The sequence below is a fragment of the Perca fluviatilis genome, chromosome 14, assembly GCF_010015445.1.
Source record: "Perca fluviatilis chromosome 14, GENO_Pfluv_1.0, whole genome shotgun sequence".
Classification (NCBI taxonomy): Eukaryota; Metazoa; Chordata; class Actinopteri; order Perciformes; family Percidae; genus Perca; species Perca fluviatilis.
This window is the reverse complement of record NC_053125.1, coordinates 21,542,929-21,562,775: the sequence shown is the minus strand read 5'-3', so window position 1 is coordinate 21,562,775 and position 19,847 is coordinate 21,542,929. Positions and strand designations below refer to the sequence as shown.

Genomic DNA, 19,847 nt, shown 5'->3' with positions numbered 1-19,847 from the left:
ACAGGAGCAGGATCACTTTCCTCCGATGTTCTTCAGTTGCATATTACATTTCAATTTGTTATTAATCTGGACAGGACAACCTTCAGGGAGACTACATCTCTCAGAAACAAAAGAAAAGATGTGTTCCAGAGGATTTTCATCTTTTAACCTTTTCACTCTGGTTTTTGACGTCACCTGCAATTTGGAAACACTGACATGAATGTGTAATATTAAGAGGACAGTGACGGAAAAGATGTGATCCAGAAATAATACAATGTTTATGAGCTTGATTCCAGCTGTGACCCTCAATAGTATATATAATGAATGAGTGTATATAATAGTGCATTCATGTTTAATCAGATTTGATGTTTCATCAGATTTTATTTGAGTTTTGGGCTTTCCTTTAGGATTTCTTCTGCAGCCACATGCTTAAATAGGTTTTTTTCCCCCCACTGCCAGTCTGCATTTCCTGCTGTATGATAAAATAGTGCCAGCTAAGCAGCAAGCTAGCCAATCAAGCTAATTCATTTACACCAGTTTGAGCAAAGGTTAACCCGTGGATGTAATTTTCTGGCAAAATGCTCCCAGTTGTATTTCTTTTAGTTACATCAGCCGCTGTGTTGTCGTCCCAGGCGGCATGGCGGCCCAGTGCAGAGATAATTGAGGCTGATTTTATTCCCCATGACCCAAACCGTTCCCCCTGCAGAGAAGTGAGCCGCGACTCTGACTCCCTACCAGTTCTACAGGGTATCACACTGTCATCAGCTGTGACCTTTGACCTCTCTGTGGAGGGGGAGAAAAAAAAAAGGGTTTCCCCCCCTCAGGTATCAACAGAGCATCACTGTAAAATTGGCTCATCGTTAGCCTCTGTTGAGTTTATCTGATGTTGGCCTTTGTTTCTGGTTAAATAACCATTTTACCCAAAACTGATGAACAAGTGTAACACTCACTGGGGTGCCTGGACAGAGTCAACAGATTTAAAGTGCTGCTCCCGCCAATCCATGGAACGGTATTTCCTTATCCAAATCGAGAGGTCGAGGCGTATGCTATTCAGATTGTAAAGCCAAGTCAATTTAATGACTCCTGTTTTCCCAGTGTGAGTGTAGTATTGTGGAAATGAATCAGTCAAATCAATCTTTATAATCAAGCTTGATCGACCTTAATTCCCTTTTGTTTTATTCTTTTAATTCTCTTGTCCGAATCAGCTGGATGCACCAAACCCTGAGTCTTCCACAACAAAACACTTCACAGAAATACACAAACCTTCAGACACAGACATTTTTTTTTACACATTATTTTGTATACATCCATGTGCATCCACTGTGTATTGGCCTTGCACAGAAACATATAGAGAAATTAGAAGGGCAATGCTTTTGTCATGTGGCATAGTTAAAGACAGTGAAAAAAACTGTTTGTGTATCCGCCCCGTGGTTCGGATCCGCTCCCAAATTGAATGGCTTTTTTCTTGGCCCAGGCTTCACCCTTCCACCTAGTTTCATGAAAATATGGACCAGTATTTATTTTTTCCGTGATTCTCCTTGGCGGAGGCAATAGCAATGTCCTTCTCAAACAGTATCTGAACCAGAGCCTCACCTCCCTGCTGGCTACATTTAAATGCAAACTAAATATCTAATTATCCTATCTCTGACTATAGAATTGCCCATGTACACACCTTTATCCAATGATCTTAATTATGATAATCAGAGTAATGCTTGTAAATGCTGTAATCAAACCGATGCTTTAACCTGATTCCTCATGGGAACTGGGAAATTGAGTGCATGTAAAGTGTGCTGTGCTATAGCGTACTCTAATTAATTAGTTTAGTCAAGCTGAATCTTAAGCCTTCATACCCTGATGACATTCCCTCAACCAGACCCTCAGAACAGACTGAACATATCTATGTATGCTTTCAAACTGTGTATCAGAAGCAGTATATTATCAGCAGTATTACATCACCTTCCCTGGCATAGTCAGACTGATGGCAAAAACACTGAAAAATTCACTGTGATAAAATGTGCAACAATCCTCACTACCTCACTCTACTGTGAGATATTTGTAATATTTATTCTCATGACAAATGCAACATCCCCAAGTTTTTGGTCTTATTTTATTTAAATTTATTTACCTTGTATTATCTTTTTTCTATTTTAGTCGGTGTGCTTTTCGTTGCCCTTAACTCTTTTTTACTTGACTCAAAGAGCCTGCACAAGAATTCCTATGTGCCTGGACTGTTTGGTGTATTCACAAATGGCAAATAAAAATCTTTTTTTACTTTTATTTCTCTAACCCTCACCTTCACGCCTTTTCTCACCACCTCTCTCTCTCTCTCTCTCTCTCTCTCTCTCTCCGTCCTCCAGACTACGCCTGGCCTCTCCCCAGCGCCCTGTGTCCCATCTGGATCTACCTGGACGTGCTGTTCTCCACCGCCTCCATCATGCACCTGTGTGCTATCTCCCTGGACCGATACGTCGCCATCCGCAACCCCATCGAGCACAGCCGCTTCAACTCCAGAACCAAAGCCATGATGAAGATCGCTGCTGTCTGGACCATATCTATAGGTCAGAACGCCATGATATCTTACCTATAGTGCCTATTTAATCAAATTCATTGTAATCCATAAAGACCGCCAAACTCAACTTATTTCAAAAGACAAACACCTGATTTTTTTATCTATATCTATCATGATGGAGGCTTTAGAGGGCAATATCACCCAAATCACAAAATGACACATTTTGTCTTTTATCTCTTTTGGTATCTAGCCATGCAGATAGTGTTTGCTTTTCTTTAAGATTTTAAGGTATTCATTTTGAACCCCAATACAATGTAGGTAAATGGAATTGAATGTGTGGTACTCCCAGCCAGGGTGCAAACTGAACTTTTTTGTCCACGAACCAAATGGTTAGTGAATGTACAAATTTGACCAGCCACTCATTAGATTACCATCGGGTTTTTTTGGCGGGTGAGTGGATCAAAACTACCAGCCACATGCATATTTTACCAACATTTGGCTGGTGGATGGTGCTAATTTTGTGTGTTCAGAAAAATGGAGTGTTGAATAAAGTCTGATTTAGAAACTCCTTCTTCTAATTAAAACTTAAGGCTTTAGTGCATCACTTTTTGATATTAATGAGTGTCCGTTACATTCAAGCCATTGCCAAGTGAGTTGCTACAAAGCTAATTAAGACTATCAGCTCCACACAACTTTCTGTCTCTCTCTGTAACATGGTGTCGTCCGCTGCCTTTCACACGCAGAAATTCGAGTGAAGGTAATGACCTCTTCTGAAGAGCCCATCATGTTTTTTTAATCCTCTTGTGTCCTCCTTGGCTACTAGCAACTGCATGGAGGAGGGGTGGGGGTGCATGCGCGATCACAGAAGGCATGTATAATGTGGACGTGCCAACAGTTTTGTTGTTATTTCTTAGAACTCCTCATGGGGAAGACAAAAACTACACACTATAGCTTTAATTACCAGTCGCTGTCAGTCAGAGTAAATTAGCTTGTGGACAGTTTTTTTAAGTATTTGAGGTGATAAGAATGGGTCTTATTAACGTAAATCTGTTCATGTTTTCATAGTAAAACTTTGAAATGGAATTTCCATCCTCTGAAGATTTATTTGCTGGCAGATTTGATGCTTTATTTTTTTTTTTTTAAAGATAATTTTTTGGGCATTTTTAGGCCTTTATTGACAGGACAGCTGAAGAAATGAAAGGGGAGAGAGAGGGGAGAATGACATGCAGCAAAGGGCCGCAGGTCGGAGTTGAACCCGGGCCCGCTGCGTCGAGGAGTAAACCTCTATATATGGGTACCCGCTCTACCAAATGAGCTATCCGGGCGCCCGATTTGATGCTGTTACACAGACTTTTACCAGTGTTGATTCAGCTATATTGTCATTTCTGAGGCTGGACTTGTGGTGTTATATTGGATTTCGTTTTATTGTACAGTGTTCCTGTTAATTTGTCCACTCTCTATAGGCCCATATATAGAGTTGGCAGATTAATGACTGCTATTAAATTTAATGACTTTTTGGGGTCCCCTGGCAATTCCTCCAAAGGTCCTACCAGCTGCCTGGTGACTTCCTCAAACACTGGGAACGTTGTCAGTTTGTTGACGCTCAAAGCGTCTGACAGTTTATTGTTACAGTTGGAAATGATTTGCATCACATACTTCTCTAATCCCCAGAGTTGATCGCAGCAGTTTTTCATTTTCATCATATTAGCAATAGCCAGGAAAAATTATTGATGGACAACACTGCACAAATACAGTGTTTGTAAAACAGATGCCTATACAGTACGTACAATGTTTACAATGCAGATTTTGGATTTAATAGTCAATGCTGGGATTTAGACAGGAAACCCAGATTAATGAAGATGAATTATAATTCTCAAACAAGATGACTGGCTTTACATTTTAGTCATAGAAAATAGTGTTAAAATGCACCTGAACATGTATGAAAATGATCTACTTCAGTCTTGTAAATCCTTTGACAGTTTTCTGTTATATGAAGTTTATTCTTAAAGAAAATAATTTTTTCTCCAAGCTCCCAGAGGGTTAAAATAAGAATTAAACTGGTTTCAAGAAGGAATAACTAATTTGAATAATTAATGTTAAGCTATTACAGAAATGTACAATCCAATTCCAACCTCCCTGGTCACTTGGTGTCCCTTCCCTCCCCAACCTCGCTTGTTAGAGCAATCTTTTCAGCTGTTTAATAGCCTGGGGTAATCAGTTTGTCGTGTGTGTGTGTGTGTGTGCGCGTGTGCGCGTGTGCGTGCGTGCGTGTGTAGTGCTTCCCTTTGAGAAAAGTGTTGAGGGATCAGATGACTTTTAAAACTTTCCTCTCAGACCTCCCTCTGTCTGTCGTGCCCTTTAAGACCCAGGAGGGCTTCCATGTCTTAACACATATCACCACACACACACGTACACACAACAGACTCACACACACACACACACACACACAGAGACACACACACACACACACACACACACACACACACACACACACACACACACACACACACACACACACACACACACACACATATACAGATTGTCTGAGCATATCATTAGCCTGACGTCCTCTGACCCTCTATGCTAAGTCACTGGATAGCACATAAACCCCCCCTGGGATACAGGAGATAGTTCCTGTATGTAATGCCGCAATCAAAATGTTCTTCCCGAAGAAATCCTATATTTAGAATATATCTATTTAATCTGATCCCTATGTGGGCTTTAATATAAGTGAGCTTACTGACCTAAGAGGGAAATATCTAAACAGCTGCTGACTGAATGTAATTAAAAAACACAAAATGTACTTTCTCTGATGTTTAACTAAATTTCACAGCTCTGAATAAAATAAAATAAAAAAGTTTTGTTAATTAAGGACGAAAGTTAATCCTCATGTGTGTTGGTTGTGAGAAAAATAGCCAAAGGTCCAGTCATAGCCCTTGTATCAAACAAGTGGAATAAATTTAAAGATTAAGTTTATTATATCTGATTAGCCACAGCTGACCTCTTGTGCTCAGATGCTTGAATACATTTCCCAAAAAGAAGGGGGATAAGTGAACACCTAAACTGTGTCGCTCGCAATGCCATACTATATACTCATTAGAGGATGGATACCTGAACTGAGCCCGTCGGGACCCAATGGTACCCGACGGGCCGGGTTCGGACAGATATTTAGAAATGATGTTCGGGTTCGGGACGGGCTCGGTCACATCAGCGCGATAAGGCATTGAACATTTTAAATAAAAACAGCTTATTATGTACAGTACAGGCCAAAAGTTTGGACACACCTTCTCATTCAATGTGTTTCTTTATTTTCATGACTATTTACATTGTAGATTCTCACTGAAGGCATCAAAACTCTGAATGAACACATATGGAATTATGTACTTAACAAAAAAGTATGAAATAACTGAAAACATGTCTTATATTTTAGATTCTTCAAAGTAGCCACCCTTTGCTTTTTTTGATAACTCTGCAAACCCTTGGTGTTCTCTCAATGAGCTTCATGAGGTAGTCATCTGAAATGGTTTTCACTTCACAGGTGTGCTTTGTCAGGGTTAATTAGTGGAAGTTTTTCCCTTATTAATAAAAAAAAGCAAAGGGTGGCTACTTTGAAGAATCTAAAATATAAGACATGTTTTCAGTTATTTCACATTTTTTTGTTAAGTACATAATTCCATATGTGTTCATTCATAGTATTGATGCCTTCAGTGAGAATCTACAATGTAAATAGTCATGAAAATGAAAAAGGAAACGCATTGAATGAGAAGGTGTGTCCAAACTTTTGGCCTGTACTGTAGGTGCTCGCCTGTGTTAATGTGCGCTTGTTGCCCCGTGTGCGCTGATGCGCTCATCTGTTGACATTTCCGAATGCCTTCCTACAGTTGCTTAATAAAAACGGGCTTTCCACACAAACAAACGTACGTGTGTCATTAGTATGAGAACATTTTTTTTATATCTTAATGCCTGTCGGCCTCGGGCCGGGTTCGGTTACTGCTCTGTCGGACGCGGGCCGAAACTCCCTTCATTCATTTTGCCAGATACTGGTCTAGTACCGAAAACATTGCTATAAAAAACTTTTTTTTTCAAGTTAGGTAGTGTGCGGGACTTTCTCTGCAACTTTTGACTTACTTATCCCCCTCCGACGCACCAGCCTCACGTTATAGATGTGCAAAGTATTTTTCTGTACTGAAAAAACTTTTAAAAAATTAACAATTATTTGGTGGCCCCCGTGCGGTAATTCTGAGGGCCCCCCTACTACACACAGTCAGTGTGTCGTGAGCCGGAGTTTTACTGGCTATTGTGACAGTGAATATACAAAACATCAGTGTCCCGCCAAGAGGCTGAGCTACTCCACAACGTTTCCAAGTAGCCCCCTGGTGACAATTATAATGGAAATGTGCAGTGTTTCCTTTTTGGATTAGAACATCTGCTCTTAGGAAACCAGGACTCACCAACACTGAGATAATTTCCCCTGAAGTCCATTTGCTCCATCTGTGAAGTTATTTTGTTGTGAGAGTTTACTTCTTGAAAGCAGTATTGACAGATGGAGATGATTGACACCTGAAGATACCACAGCAGTACTCGCTTACTACTGGCTGCTTTTAAATCAGAAGAAATCCCTATTTTCCTGTTGGCATTTTCCTTGACCCTTCAATACCACAACATGCGGCAATGATTGAGGTCTGAGAGGGTTTAAAGCGATCAATGCTAAAGGATTAGCAAGGAAACATCCAACAGAGGATTTGCTGTACAGTATTAATATACCATGAAGAGATTATCCGCTTCTTCTTTTTTTACCTTTGTTGTATCTAGCTATAAGTTGCTTCCCTCCCTTTTTCTCTTCAGACAATTTAGAACTGATGAATCTGCTCTCAGCTAAACTGAAGTACCAATCTAGACACAACTGTTTCCTCTTTTGCGACAAATTTGAAGTGCAGAGTTGTGCATGCGCAAATTGCCTCAGTCTGTTTTGGTCGCACATTTACAGCCATATATTGGACTTGTCAGAAGAGTTGTTTATAAGTCGTTTGGGACAAGTCCAAGTCCTTTTTTAAGTCAGTGCCGTCTTTGTGCATCTTTCAGAAATGTGCAGCTGTATCAGGTGCACATCAGGGATGACAAATGCTGAAGCAAACGTATTTCTTTGCAGCTATAGACACTAATCTTTCTTCATCCAAGTCCAAATTTGCCCGTGTTAAAACTCGCGATTTTTTTTGTTTTGCTTTCGAGACTTTATGAAGTCAAATCTCAAGTGAAGCAAGTCTCACAGCAACCAAGTCCAAGTCTCAATTCTTAAGTGTATGATTCATTTCTGACTGAAGTTTTGATTATCACTTCTACAGTTCTGCTTTCTAACATTGAGTTGCATGTTCCTGCAATAGAGGAAGCTGCAGTTTCAGAACCGCAAAAACACAGCCCTACAGTACACCACAGCCCGCATTTCTACGACCCATTTTTTTTGGAAAGATGTTAGAATGAAGCTACCGTAACCCTAACCTTAACCCTCCATAGATTGCTAGCTCCTAACTTAAGTATTGGCGCTTTTGCACTATGCCAGTTTCCTTTAGTAAGTAGGGTTGTAGAAATACTGTCGTAGAAATACTGTCGGAGGACTGCAGTCCTGAAAATGCAACTTCTTCTATTGCAGGAACATAGTTTAGTTACCAGTGCCTGAATTAACCATAGTGACAGCTAGCAGGCTCTGTGTACCCACGCTGTGTCTCACTGGACTCAGTGCTGAAAATAATCTTAATTTCTTTCACTTTTCCACTTATTTATTCACACCTCCTCTTCATGATACAAATAGTTTTAAGGGGATAAAATCAATGAGATGCATCATAGCTTTAATTTAGATTCACCTGGAAAACAGCAGATGGATGTAATTATTTATTCTTTTTGTGTTTTGTATAAAACTTATTTTTTAATTACTTTGTCAAATCTGAAGCACATCATCAGACCCCGCAGACATCTGTATTAGCTTGAGAGCATCTGTCAGCAAACCTTTGTAAAAACTGCCTTAGTGAGATTATAGCAAGTAGCTTTTCTAAGAAGAAATAACACAGGCTTGCTTTTTACGAAAAGTTAATTTCATAAGCAATAAATCACACTGTTGCTAAATTCAATGTCCAATTCTTGCTGCTGCAGCCGTACGACCAGTATCTTAGATACGTACTGCTGTGTAACTGGCATTATTTGTGCTACTGTTACACTTTGTTTTAGCATTTTCCTGTAACTGATACATCTGACCACAGTGGCCCTGTGCAAAAGTTACATATTATAGCTTTAATTAGATCATTAGATGTAGTATAAGATACATCAGTCAGAAAAATACCCAATTAAGTTTTGATTTTTTTAAGATTATTTTTTGGGGGCTTTTCCCTTTAATCGACAGTGACAGTGGATAGACAGAAAAGGGGGAGAGAAAGAGAGGGGATGACATGCACCAAAGGGCCAAAGGTCGGATTCGAACCCGGGCCGCTGCAAAGGACTGCCTACATGGGGTGCACGCTCTTACTGGGTGAGCTAGAGGTCATTGCCCCCCCCAATTAAGTATTTAATCACAGAGTAGAATTAGGTAAGATTAATCTAGATTTCCAATGTTTGCCTAAATAAAAATCTGGTGTGCGGTTTGGCACTTTTCGTACTACAGGAAGTGAAACTGTCAAAGCTCTGGCATTTGAGCTGCTAAGTGGCTGCTAAACTTTGACTTTAAAAAGCAAGCAAAAAAAAAAAAAACATCCTCTTTTCTGACCTCCCCTCCCCTGTAATAATTTGTGTACAGTCCATAGCTTGCAAATTGCCCTGCAGCTTTAAACACATATTTGCAGCAACTATCTCTCCTTTAGATCACATTTACACTGTTGACCATGTATAATAAGTGTACAGGAATGCATCTCGGTGTTATAAGTGCAGAAATGTGTGCAGGGAAACAAGAACAAAAGGCATTTGATACGTATCGCTGAAAGACGTATAGTCGTTGGAGTAAGCCAACACAACAAAGTAAAGTGCATTTACTTCAAAGTTGTTTTGGGAAACTTTCCAGCAGTACTGACAGATCAAGATGATTGGCGCCTGCAGAAACCAGGTAGAGTTTTACATCCTTCCTGCTTCCTCTGCAGTCCTTCACAACCCGCTGCTTTTGAATTAGAAGCAATCCCCTGTATATCCTGTTGGCGTGTTCCTTGACCCGTCTGGTTGTGCCCGGCGACATGCTGCTGTGATTGAGGTCTGAGAGAGCTTACGGCGATCAATGCTGAAGGATTAGCAGCGAAACATCCAACAGAAGATCCTTGCAGCCATTTTCTCTGCTTGTAATAACACACTCTGTTTGACTTAGAGGTTGTTTCTATCATCTGGATTTGTAGGTCCAGTACGACCGCAGCTTACATAACAGGACGTTATAAAACTATATAAAGGAAAAGGAAGGAAACAAGGAGGGAGGGAGATAAGCAAAGAAGGAGAGAGAGAAGTAAAACAAAGAGGGAGATAATGGAACAGGAAGGGAAGGAAACAAGGAGGGAGAGAGAGAAGCAAACGAGGAGAGAGAAGGAATCAAGTAGGGCGATAAGGGAACTGGGAGGAAGGGAAGGAAACCTAAATAAAACTCTCCCTCTCTCTCTCTCTTTTCAACTTCCAAGATTCCCTTCATTACTTTTTCATGAGCTACAAAGCGTGAGCATGCAAAGCCGTTTCCTCTACTCCCCAAGCATACAGTTGATCCCTCACGCTGGTTGGCTCTCGGGTTCACAGAGTTGTGCGCCACTCACGAGGGAGCAACATCTTTTAGAGCAACTCACACCCTGATCATTTTGAAGATCTCCCTCTGCTGGTACAGTAATCTTCCTCCAGCAGCAGAACCTCTAGCCGAACCACGCTGCGTTATACCACAGAGCGAGTGTGTCTGCCTACCACTCTGTGGATTTACAGAGTGGGCAAGTAGTTCTGGCTTCAGCAAATAACTAATTTATCACCTAAGGGAATTAAATCTTCTTCATTTTAAACTTTAAACAGCACAGTGTAAAGTACAACCTGTGTATGGCTGCCAAAAGGCACATTGTAAATTATGTCAGTTACCCATCAGGCACAGCTCCACCTTGAAGGCTTCACCTACATGAAATGTTATTCTTCACTGCTGTGTATTGTATTGAAATCTCAGAGGCTAATTTCTCAAAACCTAGGCCGCTAAAACCTAAGCTTTCTGCACGACTAGATGCTCCTTTTTTTCATTTTGGTGAACCAGCCCTTTAACGTCTCCTCCACACGCTGTTTGAGACAGTATGAATGAATGAATCACGTCTCGACCCAGACCACTGGACAGCCTCATTATTCAGAACGATTTGCACACATCACAGATTATTCAGACATCCACGGAGGTAAAATGTTTACAATCTATGCAAACAAATTCCTCCTCCCTGGACAGCGTCTGTGCAGTCGATTGCAACGGTCGCATTAAGGGAGCTGCCACTGCTCAAGAATGTGATGTTGGTCTGGCCACCGGCTGTGCGAGAGAAAACGATGTACCTTGCACTTAAATGAATTACGGCAGCCCACTCTGTGGGCATGACACAGATCAGAGACGTCCCGTCTGTGGAGCACTCCTGTTGCCAGGAGCTGAGAGCTGTGAAAACCCTGAGGTCACTTTTCTCCTCAGTGTCCTCTATGCTGAAACAGATCACAGGTCAGGGAAACGCTTTCAACACAAAAGCACTTTGAAATCAGAAGCAGCACATTAGTCAGTGTTATTGTCGTAGGTCAGAAAATCAGCTCGGCCTTGAAAGGCTTGCTCTCGCCTCAGTCTTTTGTCGGTCGGTGTCCTCTAATGGCAGCGAAGCATATATTAGAACGCCATGTGATCCATTACACTGATAGAGTTTAACAATTGTGATTCATAACATGTATAATAGGTGTAGCTCTCATTTCCCTTCTAATATGTGTTATTCCACGAATTATTCTTTACACTCATGAAAAGAGTCTTTACAGCAGTCCCTCCAGAAAAACGCGATTATGCGATCGCATAATTTAATGCATTTATTCAAATACGCCGCACCTTTGCCGCATAAATTGCCAATTTCCACGCAAAATATGCGGGGCTTGCATGATTTCATAATCCCCGCATTTTCGTTGCAAAAAAGTCACATATATCTTAGCAGAAAGTTGAAAAATGTTGCGTTTACTTCACACAAGAGCAGCCATTTTCCCCTGTTGCCATGGGAACGTTATGAAGTGATGTAATAGAGCTCAACAGTCACGCCCCTCCTCTGAGAGACCTTGGGTTCCGGAAGTAAATTTCACATTCATTTCTTCCATTGACGTCTGGAAAAATCCGTACATAAAGAGTTTTAGACCATGCATTACGCTAACCAGATGGCAAGTGGCTCATATGCATACAAAGTACCATTTTGAGTGAAAAAACGAACACAAAATCCAAAAAAAGTCAAAGGTACAAGACTGTGTACATATCGTCATTTCAAAGCGAAGGAACTACTCATCCAATAAACCACCGCGCACCACTGAATAAAGGAAGCTACGTTAGTTTAGCTAACGGCTAATTCGGCTAACCGCTAGCTGAGACAGCATGTAATAACTTTAACAGACCTTCAAAATAAAACCTGAAAATAACCGTTAAAATATATAACGGCTGTTACATCAGCTGTAGCCTGCTTTCCCCAGTGTTTAGTTTGAGTTAACGTTATTTTAGACTGAATCAAGCTGTCAGCTAGCGGTTAGCCAAAATAGCTGTTAGCTAAACTAACGTTAGCTTCCTGGCGGAGGCTAACCCGAGGCTAACGGCAGAAGCGTGGAACAGATCGTGATTCGTGCAGTGTCGTAAATCCTCGTGACGGTTCGTGCAGGCAGCTCCCCCTCCTCACCAGCATGAGTTCCACCAATCAGAGGCGTCACTGTGGGATTGTGGGATTGTTCAGGATTGTGGGTAATGAAGTACTTATCCAAGACATCGCGAAAAAAAGACGTTTATTTCAAAACAAGGTTGGTGCCCCATGATTTTTGGCATCTATATGATTATATAGAATCACTTAGTCACATTGGCATGCTGGTTTTAAGTCTACCATCGACAGTTATCATTTTATGGCTTATACTCCAACTTGTCAATGGAGAAATTGCATTTTATTTTTACTTCCGGAGCCCGCTGTGGGTTGGACTGTTGAGCTCTATTACGCAACGTGAACATCATCGAAAAGCAGGGTGTTGGGGTAATCCCTTTTTTTTCTCTTTTTCATCAAACCACAGTTTTTGCAAGTTCCCGCAATTTCATCGCATAAAATTGCATAAATATCCCGCATTTTTTAAGAAAACGTGCCACATAATCAAGGATTTTTGCCCGCAACAATCACAAAAATACTCATAAAAAAAAATGTAAGCAATTTCCAGCCATGATTTACACATTATTACACTAAAAGGACTCCCCAGGAATTTAACTATGAAATCAAGCTGCAAACAGGTGGTTTTCCCTCCATGATTCATGGTCATGTTTCACGGTTAAATCAAACTGTTCCCAGACAAGAAATGTCACCATTTGAAAAAGGTTTTATTTACAATAATAATTTGTTTAAGGTAACTCAAACAAAGAGGGGATGTTTGGAATGGTGTTGAAAGGATTTAAAGGAGACATTTGCTCATGTGCAGGTTCATACTTGTATGTATGCTTTAATGTTAAAAAATACATTATTTGTGAATACTGATAATAGTCAAGTCAAGTCAAGTCATTTTATTTGTACAGCACATTTAAACGAACAACAGTTGACCCAAAGTGCTTTACAGGTAGAACAGTGAAGGCAGAAACAATATGCCTTAAAAATACATAATCATATGTGCGACGTACCATGAATATAATTAGGCAAAGAAAGAATTAATAATGTAACATAGAATAAAACAACACTGGAACAACGTTTGTAAAAAATAAAAAAATTAAAACCTAGGAATCAAAGGGAGATAAAAGCAAGAGAGTAAAAATGCGTCTTCAGATTTGATTTAAAACTAGCAATTGTATTACATGATTTAGGCGTGTCCGGGGGATGACGAGGAGTTGTTGGGTTGTGGACCTGAGTGCCCTGGTGGCAGAGTAAGTAGACAGGAGATCGGAAATATATGGAGGGGCTTGACCATGGAGTGCTTTAAAAACAAAAAGTAAAACTTTAAAATCAATTCTGAATTTCACTGGCAACCAATGAAGCTGAGTTATGTGTTTGTACTTTTTGGTGCCAGTGAGGAGTCTAGCAGCAGCATTCTGGACTAATTGGAGTCTGTTCAAATTATGTTGGGTTAGGCCAGTGTAGTGAGTTACAGTAATCTAGGCGTGAGGTAATAAAGGCATGAGTGATTGTCTCGAGATCTTGCTTAGATAAAAAGTATTTCAGCTTTGCTACTGTTCTAAGTTGGTAAAAAAACTAACTATTTTTAAATTTACAACAAAGCATATTTACCTTTGTTTTCATTCATGACTTCGAAGTCAAAATTTCAGAAAATCTTTTTTTTTCACCTGGGGGTCTAACATTGCACCCCAAACCCCCCCTTTTTATTGAGAGTTAGCGAGAGTAGCGCGTTATCAACTGAAGAGCTTAGCGCAGGGACTAACAGACCCACGTTTGTATCTCGTAAGTTACCCCACTAATAATGCCCGAAATGATACCAAACGTCTACAAGTAGTACAAATAGGTTATGCTCTCATAAAACGATGGATTGGAAAGTTGTAAGTACACCAGAAGTTTATGTAAATAACACTTGCCTGCTTGCTTCTGCTCTCTGCTGTTGTTGCTGCTGTAAGACGAGTGCTTAGGGCCGTCTACAAATTACAACACCGAAAAGAGATGCAACAAAAATATTTATTAATTTAACTTTTTTTTTAAGTAAGTGCTGTATTATAACTAGCAGGAGACAAGTAATAATTGAGGTAAGCTTGGAGACATTACCTTATTTAATTAGGGATGCACCGAATATTCGGCCACTGAAAATTTTCGGCCGAAAATGGCCCAAAAGGGCATTTTCGGTTTTCGGCCGAAATACTTTTATCACCGAAACAATACGGCCGAAATGTTGTGATGACGTAAACAGAAAACGCGACCTGCACGTGTGTCAGTATCCGATCCGTTCCACCTGCAAAGCGTCTCCTAAGCAAAGAGGTTGAGACGGACCACGGAGTGAAAACAATGAAAAGTACGCTCTTAGAGTCTGTCAGCACACGTTTCACTGAGATCTATTCGGATCCTCTGCACTTCATCGCGACTGTACTTGATCCGCGTTATAAAGACCATTACTTTGATGCGGAAAAAAGTAAAGACACGAAATGATCCAGGCCGCGATGGATGCGGAGAACCCGCGTGGAGACGGAGACGGAGCAGCGCCCAGCGCAGGAGGAGATCAGAGCGAAAAAGACTTGTCTCGCTGCACCAGATGAGGGGCATGCGCCCTCGTTGTCTGATATGTTCAGTGAAATCCTGCAAGAAAGTGCCTCAATTAATAATAATAATAATAATAATAATAATAATAATAATAACAATAGGTAAGCTATAATGTTCTTAGGCTACTGTATACTGTGACTATCAGATTGTAGCCATATTTCTGCTAGATATTTTTTTAATTAAACTTTAATATTAATTTATACAATTGCAATGCCTTGATTTTAGTAAAGTTAGTACACAGTCATAGCCATAAATGCAATGGTACTAATAATTGGCTTAATTTCTTTCGGTGTTTCGGTTTCGGTTTTCGGTCTTGGTTTCCTCTTTTTTCGGTTTTCGGTTTCGGCCAAGAATTTTCATTTCGGTGCATCACTATATTTAATCATTGAATTAATAAATATTTTTGTTGTAACTCTTTTCGGTGTAGTAATTTGTAGACGGCCCTAAGCACTCGTCTAACTGCAGGTAGCAGCAGCAGCAGCAACAGAGAGCAGAAGAGAGCAGGCAAGTGTTCATAAACTTCTGGTGTACTTACAAACTTTCCAATCCATAGTTTTATGAGTACATAATAATTTGTACTACTTGTAGACGTTTGGTATCATTTCAGGCATTATTAGTGGGGTAACTTACAAGATACAAACGTGGGTCCGTTAGCCCCTGCGCTAAGCTATTCAGCTGATAACGCTACTCTAGCTAACTCTCCCAATATTCGACCCAGGTGAAAAAAGCTTCTGGGGGGGTGTTTGGCTCGAGGTCATGGTGCAAAGGACCCTAGGGTGAATTACTCCGAACCATCACTTTAAGAGAGCTGTCGAAGAGAACACCTAGGTTTCTGACCTCGCACTTTAAATTTGATGACCAAGGGCCAAGGGCATTACTGCATCACTACATTTTTTGTAGAGGTGGAATATGCCAGGAAACCATGACCATGATATTACCTCATCAGTATTAGCATTTTGTCCTGTTATTAAGTCACAATTTTTTTTTTCTTTTCTTAATAACATTGAGTATTTTTGGGAGCATTTTTCTTTTATTTTTGATAGCAGAGATGTGACAGGAAATGAGGCTGAAACAACATGTAATAAAGGTCCCTGGTCACTGTTGACCAAAATAGCCTACATTGCAGCATTCATTTTGAGAGACTATTACCCAGATATAACCTGATCATTTTGAAATGGTTACCCTATTTTTATAGACTGGGTAAACCCAGCCCAATCTGCCGGCGATTTGATTTCACCCTGCAGCTCAGGCTGGAAACCTGTACGTTATTCTATCCTGCTTACGTTACAAATCTGCGGGGACCAATCACAAACTGGCTTATCCACCTGGCGCGCTATTGGCGGGTTTAACACGATGACGATAGCGAAGCGACGGCAAGCAGCTTCTTGTTTACATTCAACATGGCGGCCACCGAAGCGCAGCAACCCGTTGATGCCCCCGTCGCTGCTACGTCACCCGGATCGTTGGTCTGATTGGTTGACGGACTATCCAATTGCGTACAGAGTCATCTGAACTATGCCTGTTGATCACGCCTTTGTGCAGTAGAAAATACAGAGCAGACTCCCCAGACTAATGTTCAATCTTAAAAGATTGAGCTTGGTCTGGTGATAGCCAGACTACTATTTTTACCCTTTCCTAATGCTATTACTGATATCTTATCTTAATGTTTTTTCCCCATAATAATCCTGTATATCTTTGTTGTTTTTGTGGTATTACCTGGTACAAATGAAACAATGTGTTTGCGTCAGTCTGTCTGGATTCAAAATGAAGCGTGCCACCTACAGTAACAGAAGTGTGTATCAAAAGACATTTTCTCAATAAAATAATAAAAATGAAAGACATTTCTTTCTATCCCCACCTCTCTTGCTCTCTAGGTGTGTCGATGCCTATCCCAGTGATCGGCCTCCACAACGAGGACAAGGTGTTCGTCAACGGCAGCTGTGTCCTCAACGAGGAGCGCTTCATGCTGATTGGCTCCTTCGTGGCCTTCTTCATCCCACTGGTCATCATGGTGGTGACGTACTGCCTCACCATACAGGTAGTCATGCCTGTGTGTGCCTTCCAAACACGTTATGCCCTTACTTCAAAACCCCCGCCTCTTTTTTTCTACATTCATTTTTCACTCCCTCTCCTCTGCAGGTCCTCCAGAGGCAGGCCACTGTCTTCCTGTGCGAGGCAAAGACGTCCTCCCAGCAGCCATTGCACACACCAGCAATGACAAATACATTGCAGCCTCCACCCAGCACCTTCCACATCCCCCAGATCAACACACTTGCTGCTTCAGACTCACAGGGTAAATACTGATCAGCTGAAATTTAGTCTATTCTAACAGAAAAATCACCCGTAAAAATATTTTGAATCAAGGGATTTATAGTAAATATTGTGAATCTATTCAAAGTCATTAACCATCAGCAATACTGATATGTTTTATTATTGTTAAAGTTGTAGTGCGTCGTTTCTGTCGCCCCCATGAGGAATTCTAAGTAATGACAACAAAACTGTTGTTGCATGCACATGACACAAGCCTTCCGTGATCGCGCACGTGCCCCCACCCCTCCTCCACGCAGTTGCTAGTAGCCAAGGAGGACACGGAGGATTAAAAAAACATGATGGACTCTTCAGAAAAGGTAATTTTCTTGACTCGAGTTTCTGCGTGCGAATGTCGCCAGATGACAACAATTTTTAAACACAGCCATACTGAGAAATAAAGATTTGTGGAGCTGATAGCTTTGTATCAACTCATTTGGCAATGGCTTGAATGTAACGGATGTTCATCAATATAAAAAAGTTACGCACTATAGCTTTAAATGAAGGGTAAAAACAACTGTTGATGGTTGTTTTTAAAATACTGTAAGATACTTAAGATAAGAGATTTTATTCACTACCCCAGCCTTACAAATGCTCAAATTAAACCAGTAGAAGCACAAAACAGGCTTTGCCCCAGCATGGTCAGTATGCCCTGTGAATACATCATATCGGCTAATTAATCAGCAGTATTTGGTATTGTGGTGCTGCACATACAGCAGCCATCTGTCCCATCAGGTCGGGCAGCGATTAGCTTTTCCAGTAGAAATCAATTTGCCTGATGTGGTGGTCCTGACCGTGTTCCCACCCTATCCTCTGGCATCCCGGACAGAGAAAAGTGTGAATAAATCATTCTTATCATGTTTAATCTTTTCACGTCCTCCTCCCTACGAAATGTCAGCAGCCTTGTTAACACACAATCTGACCTGCTTTCACATGGTGTGATGTCCTGTGTAAAATATGCAGCATGCAGTTTTCTTGGTAACTAAGTTTGAAGGAGTCATGGTGATAACAGACAAATCCCATAGTTCAGTGTTGCAGCTGACAAACTTTAGACAAAATCCAAAACGTGGGTTTATATCGACGACGTTTCAGTTCCAGTATTGTTCAGGTGCCGCCGGCAATCCTGCCGGATGTCCCTCATTTTCGGCCGGATGTCCGTTACCTTCCACTTTCTTTGTGTTGGCATTTTAAACTCTGGTGGATTTCTGAGGACTATGGTTAACAGCTCCTCAGATCTCTGCAGGGTAAATCCAGACAGCTAGCTAGACTATCTGTCCAATCTGAGTTTTCTGTTGCATGACTAAAACAACTTTTGAACGTACACATGTTCCACCAAAACAAGTTCCTTCACGAGGCTATTTTGTAGAGGCACCGTTGCACCGCCCGGCGCTTAGCACCGCCCAAGACGACTGTGATTGGTTTAAAGAAAGGCCAATAAACGAGAGCACGTTTTTCTCCTATCCTGAAATGCTCTTACCCCTCCCCCACAGAGTTAAAGACCCCGCTCCCTCAGAGCAGAAGAAACACCTTGAGCTGTCTGAAAGGAGCCGAGCCCGGCATGCTGCTCAGCACCTCCAAGTCAGATAGCATAAGCATCATTCCCAGCTCGGAGGTGGCGTCTCAGCTCAGCTCGCCAGCAGCGGGACCGGGGCGGAGCGACACGTCGGGTTGTCACGGGCGACGGGGGATGATGCAGGCCATAAAGAACGAGAGGCGGGCCTCCAAGGTGAGAACAAATGAGTGGAGCTGAGTGTAATTAATAAGCTTTAAAAATACGTTTCTAGCTTGTAATGTACAAATGCCTGGCATATTGAAACAAACCAATCAAAATCCTCGAAAAGTAACCACATAAAACTGTTGACACCTAGGTATACTTTGATCTTCTCTGTTCTCATAACGAAGGACCAATATTTAACGCTCTGTGTGTAGTGTCATCAACATTAAATGTTATTACGTTTGCCTGGCTTTGAATACCGAGAAAGACACGTTTCTCTGGGTAACTCACAGATGTTCCCGCACAGTTTCACATGTCCCCTCTGAAGTGGTTCAAAGAGCTCATGTTATCAAATCCAGACAGATAGGATGTGACTCCGGCAACGCTTCCAGCTTTTTTGACATTTGCTCAGAGGGCACTCTACGGTGGCTTCACTAAATTCAAATTCATGTGGAATGAAAACCAAAGCTTCTCTTATACCTATATATAAAAAAAAATGTAATCCCAGTAGAAGTTGCACACTGACAGTGATATTAAAAAAACAACATCTATGTATGATGCAGGCATTTCAATTAGAGAGCATTCAAGAAGCTTTAAAAGAATGCATTTTCAATTTTACTAAATGGAAAAAGGTCCATTTTGATACTCATTACTTCAACCTCTTAAAGGTCCCATGGCATGAAAATTTCACTTTATGAGGTTTTTTTTCCCCCAGCCTGCCTATGGTCCCCCAGTGACTAGAAATGGTGATAGGTGTAAACCGAGCCCTGGGTATCCTGCTCCGCCTTTGAGAAAAAGTAAGCTCAGATGGGCCGATCTGGAATCTTCCCTATATGACGTCATAACGAGAAAGGTTACCGCCCCTTTCTCTGCTTTGCCCATGGCAAGCTGGTCAAGGCCACACCCCCACCCCTCCACCTCC

At 41.2% G+C, this 19,847-nt stretch overlaps 1 protein-coding gene across 4 annotated transcripts in view; it reads left to right on the top strand.

The window, feature by feature from the left end:
• htr2cl1 (5-hydroxytryptamine (serotonin) receptor 2C, G protein-coupled-like 1) overlaps positions 1-19,847 on the top strand; it is a 146,206-nt gene that overhangs the window by 120,577 nt on the left and 5,782 nt on the right. For all 4 annotated transcript variants that reach the window (XM_039823360.1, XM_039823359.1, XM_039823361.1 and 1 more), the window contains 4 exons: positions 2,337-2,537; positions 16,779-16,942; positions 17,044-17,197; positions 18,702-18,937. In XM_039823360.1, coding sequence (XP_039679294.1) covers positions 2,337-2,537; positions 16,779-16,942; positions 17,044-17,197; positions 18,702-18,937 — 755 coding nt within the window. The remainder of the gene's footprint in view (positions 1-2,336; positions 2,538-16,778; positions 16,943-17,043; positions 17,198-18,701; positions 18,938-19,847) is intronic.